At 54.4% G+C, this 6,244-nt stretch overlaps 1 protein-coding gene across 1 annotated transcript in view; it reads right to left on the bottom strand.

The window, feature by feature from the left end:
• Positions 1 to 3,113: 3,113 nt before the first annotated feature.
• Positions 3,114 to 6,244, bottom strand: part of RIPOR3 (RIPOR family member 3) — a 32,235-nt gene continuing 29,104 nt past the window's right edge. Inside the window, exons 20-21 of the mRNA XM_077778300.1 lie at positions 4,662 to 4,752; positions 3,114 to 4,221 (exon numbers count right to left, since the gene is read on the bottom strand). Coding sequence (XP_077634426.1) covers positions 4,118 to 4,221; positions 4,662 to 4,752 — 195 coding nt within the window. The 3' untranslated portion in view covers positions 3,114 to 4,117. The remainder of the gene's footprint in view (positions 4,222 to 4,661; positions 4,753 to 6,244) is intronic.

Here is a 6,244-nt window from a genome sequence, read left to right as displayed (position 1 = left end):
GGTCCAGGGGCAGTGCAGGGCTCTGTGGCTCTGGGGAAGGCGGGGGGTGGGGGGGCTCATCTGAAAATGTTTGGTTTCATTCCAGTTCCTGTTCAGCAGCAGCACATAATGTCCTCCACCTCCACCCCCCCTGTCCGCCTCCATGCAGAGCGCCCGCCTAGCAGGCACGCCGTGGTAGGTAAGGGCCGAGGACAGCGTAGCCGGCCGTGACCTGGACGCACGTCGTCCTGCATTAAAACCACCCTCCCCGGACTTACTCCTTTTGACGTTGCCCCCCCTCCCTTTCCTTTGAGCAGCAAATCCATAACCCGTTTTTTTGGAGGAGAACAGAGGACAGTGCAGTGCTGGGGGCCGGTACAAGTCTCAGGGCTCGCCCTGTCCAGTGCGCACTCGGCCCAGCCGGGTGGGCAGCGCACTGTCCGAGCACCTCCACGGAGACTCCACTCCATATTTATTGTTTTGTTTTTTTCCCCCAAAGGCGTCCGTAGTGCACTAGCATTTTCTTAAACCAATAACGTATTAAAAACTTTTGATGTCAGCCTTGCATCAAGGGCTTTATCAAAAAGTACAATAAGAAACCCTCAGGTAGTGCTGGGAACATAAGACCTTGCCATGAGGCTGCTGCGCCTGACCAGTGCGAGGAAGGAGGACGGGTATACGCAGTCGTGTCTCGCGGCATCGTGGGTAACGTGAGAAGAGGCTTGGCATATGTTTATGGAACGTGGGATAAAATATAACGAACACTTGGATATTTAAGAGACGTGACGGGAGATTACTCTGTCCCGGTCCCCCCCCGCCCCCCGTATCCGCTAGAACCTTGTTCTCATCACTGCTTCCCCGTGTGTATTGGAACGCATGCGGTCTTCCTGTGCCCTGATCCCATACCATGTGCTTGAAATACTTCGCTCTCGGCCTGTTAACGTGCCCCATGTACAAGTCCAGTGTACCTTTGCATGACCCCATCATTACATGGCTGTTGCTGGAATAATCGCCATTCGGCACTGGGGTGATGTTTTCCAGTAACAGATATTTGTCTGATTCCTGGCATGACACTCTGGTGACTTCCTGGTGAGGCCCCGGCCTGTCCTCGGCCAGCTGGGTCCCACTAACTCAGACATTCCAAGGGTATGGGAAGCCACAGTCAACACCTCACGCTCGGGACATTTAGGCACGCAGGATCGCCCCCAACCCCCCCGACACCTTGGGGATCAGCCTCCCTTGTCGGAAGTTGACGCTCTCCTCGAGCAGACCACGATTCGGAACCAAGGCAACTGCTGGAAACCGCCCTTCCTGAAGCGACCTGGGTGTCAGGCCCCCGGAGGCCGCCTGCTGCCGTCCCGGTCCAGGGAGCCACGTCTGCCCCCGCCCTCGAACCCTGGGGACTGATGGTGCTCACGACTCTTCCTGCAAGGGAACTTAAGACGTCCACATTAAGTGGCTTTTTTAAATACGAAGAAAACAAAACAAAACAAATCCAGGCAGCTGTAGCTTATGGGCTGCTCTTTCGCCAGCATTTTCACGTGTTGCCTTTCACGTGTTGGAAGCCCGTGCAGAGAAACTGGTGGGAACATTCGAGGCACCGCTGCGCAGAGCCTTGATGAGGTGTGGGTGAGGCTAGACGCCAGGCCGTTGGCAGTTTTGAGTTGGGCTTGTGTGTTTGCTCCCGAAGTCCTGTCACGTGTGTAGTAGTTTGGGTGTGTACATATAGTAGCATTTCAACATGGACATACTGGTTTAACCTCTATCTTCGGAAAACAGATGGCGCTCCATCCTGTTACACATGCGTTAGAGAAGTAGCGAGCTGCTCTGCTATATGCCTTAAGTCAATATTTACTCATCAGGTCATTATTTTTTACAATGGCCGTGGAATTAAACCATTTGTACGAAAATAAAAACAAAACAAAACAAAAAAGCGAAGTGTTTCGGTATAATACCTTTCCAGGTGCGTGTTTCCGCGGATGCCTGATGGGGGGCGGGAGGGGGCGCGTCTCAGGGTCTCTGTGGCCTCACAGAACTGGCGAACTGTACAGTTTTCCAACTTGCCATACACATGATAGGTTTGCATTTTAGTTGCAACAATAAATTTGTTTTCCTAAAGAACACGATTTGGGGTGCCTCCCCTGCCTTTCTTTAAGGGGCCCTCATGAGGCAGGACGGGTGCCTCCTGTTTCCGCTGCCGCCCACGGGGAGCAGGTGCATTCGGTCGGGTGTCCAGGGGTCACCGCGGCCCCCTGGGGTTGCGCGCGCCTTTGGGCGGGGGGGACGCCCCCTTCCTGGTGAGGTTATTTGATCTTCGGGCCTCAGCCTGGCCTCCTCGATGCTGACACCGCCCACCTTCTGAAGGGGCAGTGCCCTCGGCTGCCTTGGCAGACGGGCACAGGATCTGCTCGCTCCCGCGTGTGGAGCCACAGTGGCCACCGCTTCCAGCACCTCTGGCGAGCCACGCATGATGGACAGGTGACGTAGAAGCGACAAGATGGCAGACTCCTGTAGTCTGCCTCTGTACCCGTTAACTCTCTTCAAGTGACCTGGTGACTTGCTGCTGTTAGGAAATAACTTCAGATTTGTAAAATGTTGCAAAAATCACACAAAGAACTCCCTCCTGTCCTTCAGGGTTTTATGATGAGACGCCAGCTGCTGAGTAACTCCCAGCACGATCCACGGGGCCAGGGGGTAAGCACGACTGTGGCCATGTGGCCCGCAGCCCACCCACAGAGCACTGTGGCCCCAGGACCATGGGTGACACCCACTGTCACCTCAGTCTGTGTTTCAGACACAAAACTGGCACGAAGCTCATGAAGAGAATGTGCCCGTGTGGGAAAAAGAGCTGAGCCTGTAACTTTGGTGCAGACATCGGATGAGGCCAAAGGCCAGACGAGGAAGGGCCGAGCGGCTCGGTGTCCGTGTGGGAGCAGGCGCTCAGGGATCCTTCCGCCGGCGCGGGGGACACAGGGGGCCCCAGCCCTCGCCTCCCTCCTCCCCTGCTTGTGCGGGAGAGCGCGGCCCACGGCGCTGCATGTGGGACACGCGGGGCCGCTCTTCCCCTCCCCACAAGGTTTGCGGAAACACCCACTGCTTTCTGCTGTGTTCAGGTAAGTGAAACACCGGGGAAAGTCGTTTTAATTGAAAACTGAACATAGGAACGAGGCAAATAAATACGAAGTTAAACCGAAAAGCACAGAATATATACAGGAAGTTTACATGAGAAGGTTGAAGTTCCAGAATCCCCAGTGCCATTGTCAGGAGTTACACACCCCACGTTGTCTCTGCAGCTTGACACGAAAATGGTTCAGGACACACAAGACGTGAGGGTTTTTTTTAACACGCTTAAGTAAGAAACAAATCTTTCTTTAAACACATTCTGCAGTGAAACCCTTCTTCAGACCAGCTGATGGCTTCTGACACAACTTATTTGCGTGGCCTTAAGGTGACTGGCATTCACAAGTTTGAGTCCACTTGGATTAGTGAGGTCACAGCGAGCGCTTCTCCTGACCTGACACAAGCTTTCCTGGTCAATGGCGGGTTCTCGGTGCTGCTGAGCACAGTAGAGATCAGGCTTGTGGTGGCAGGCCGCCGCCAGGCCCCACGCTGGCATTTGGGCTACCGCTCAGGCTAAGTGTGACGCGTGGCACCGCTGGCGGCCTGTCTCCCCGCCTTCCCCGGCTTGCCCAGGGGACCGCTTGCTGCCGTGGAAATGACCCTCCGTGTTCTCAGCAAGGTCAGTCTGCCTCCTCACTCCCGAGCTGTATTGAACCAGAAGTGCCGAGCAGGCCGACCCGCAGGGAGACCTGTTCCAGGCCCCAACCTGCCTGGCCTTGGCCCCTTGAGAGTGCGGCTGGCCTGGGAAGGTCGGACAGGTTCTCAAAACCTGAAGCCGGTCGTCTGATTAAAGTCCGCCAGCCTTCAAAGTGCCGTGCATCCGTTTCCCTGCTCCTGTGCGGAAAGCCTCATGTGCCCCTGGGCTGTGTAACTGGTCTGGAGACTGAGGGACCAGCTCCGGGCAGCTCACACAGCGGGGAGCACGCCGCGTACCCCACCCAGAGCTCGGGCCCTGTGTCAGGGCTGAGCAGCAGCAAAAACAAAAGATGCCAGGTTTGAGCTCATCGGCTGGGGCTTCTTAAAATACAGTGATTTCAATATCCGCTTCCTGGCAAAAGGCATCTCCTCTTGGTTCCAAGTAGAGTTTGTCCATCTTCTCGAAAGCTAAGCGTCCTTTCTCACCTGAAATACCAAGGTAATCTGTCACTGGTTTGTCCCCCACCTCAGTGTTCCTGCTCCGGTGAACCCAGATGGCCCTCAAGCTTAGTGGCGCCTGGGTCTCAGGTGGTGCTGTGAGCGCAGGGGTGGGCAGCGTTTGGGGAGCTCCTGCCGCCCTCACGTGGACCCAGTGCCCCTCTCTTATGTTCAAGACAGAATTTGCTGAGCTTTATTCCTGCCTTGCACCTGGCTTCCACCCCCCCAAGGATCATAAACTGAAGGTTAAGACAGAAATAAAGCACTTCTTGCCACCTCAACCGTGAAGGAAACCTGTCTTGGCCAAATGCAGTTAAACGGGTCACTGAGCGCGCCCAGCCTGTGTGCCATCTTGGAAGGCTGGCCCTGGACCCTCTCACGCAACCTTCCCAAGGTCGCCTGGAACCCCATCCGATGCTGTACTTTACCGAACGACAGCGTGGCTTCCCGGGCTGCCGTTCGCACGGCCTCCAGGCCAGACTGGCACAGGCTGGCGATCTGGTCGATGCTCTCAATCCCCTGTTTGAGGTGAGGGCAAAGAGCATCCATCAGGGGACGTTGTGAGTAGCAGGTGGAACCTTTTACAGGCTCCGTGAGACCAGCCCTAGCAGGCATGGTCTTTAGGGCCTCAGGCCCTTCCTTTTGGCTTCCAGGTTTCTTACGTGGCCTGAGTTCATGGGAAGTGCCTCACCCTTTCAATCCTGACACCTGCCTGTGAGCCAGGCCATTAGCAGAGCTTTATGGACAGCTTCCTTCTAGAAGGTCTGTCTTGAAAATGGGAAGACCTGCTTCCCTCTGGACCCACCCTACCCTCTTGGGTGGACCGTGAGAGCATCATTCAGGGCCCAGGTTTGGGCACAGCTGACCTTGGCTGTTCGCCAAGACCCAGAGTCCACTTCAGCCGCCTCTGTAGGGCACCCTTTCTCCCTTGCTGGCTGTTTGATTACAACCAGATGGACCTCCTGGAACCCCTCCCCCCCCCTTTTTTTAGTTCAGAATGAATTGGGTGAGTTTAATCTATTTTTCATCTAGCAAATTGGCAACGGTTTTTTAAAATGAGAGTTCCAGATGCAGGTGAGTTTGAGGCAAGATGGACATCCTCACATCCGCTTTTAGGGCTGTAAGTGGGTGAGTTGTACCAGGAGTCTCCACAAGTTTCCTATTCCCTGGCCTGGAGTAACCTTTGGAGAGTCCAGCCTAAGAAAATAATGCAGAACTCTTATTTTTTAAAAGCGTTATGCGATGCTAATCAGGATATTATTTAGAGTAACATGTTAAAGCTCAATTTTCGACCACACGAGGAGGGAGGGATCCATTAAGGTAAAGCCTCGATGGCCCCTTCATAGAGACTTCTAAAGCACTGCCGGTCTAAGTTTGCGAGAGCAAGCACAAGTGGGGGAAGGGCAGAGAGGAGGAGGGACAGAAGCCGGATTCAGGGTTCCAACTCCATAAGCAGGGAGATCGTGACCTGAGCCGAGAGGCCTAACCGCGCCAGCCAGGCGCCCCTGACATGATCAACAATTTTAAATGCTCACACACACCCACAGAAGTATAGCAAAATGCCAGCAGTAATACTTCTGCTAAGTATTGGGGTGGCGGGTAACTTTTACATTGCTGAGTTTTACACTTTCCTACAATGAGCTTACTACGCTTTTATTTTTTTATTTATTTTTTTTATTGTTTTATTTATTTCTAGGAGAGAGAGAGAGGGAGTCACAGACTGAAACAGGCTCCAGGCTCCGAGCTGGCAGTCAGCACAGAGCCCGACGCGGGGTTCGAACCCACGAACCGCGAGATCATGACCTAACCGAAAGTTGGACGCTTAACCGACTAAGCCACCCAGGCGCCCCTGCGCTCTTAGAAAATACTAAATCGAGGCTACTAAAACAGAATCCTAGGCCTCCTTAGGGCCACCTGCTTATTCAGGCCGAGCCGGAGCGGACACTCCTGACTACTGACGCTCCTCTGCTGGTAGAGTGACATCTGCTCTAAAACCAGCCCTTCGGGGGTG

The sequence above is a fragment of the Crocuta crocuta genome, unplaced genomic scaffold, assembly GCF_008692635.1.
Source record: "Crocuta crocuta isolate KB4526 unplaced genomic scaffold, BGI_CrCroc_1.0 scaffold27, whole genome shotgun sequence".
In the NCBI taxonomy this organism is placed as follows: Eukaryota; Metazoa; Chordata; class Mammalia; order Carnivora; family Hyaenidae; genus Crocuta; species Crocuta crocuta.
Note: the sequence above shows the minus strand (reverse complement) of the source record. Positions and strands in the feature narration are given on the sequence as shown.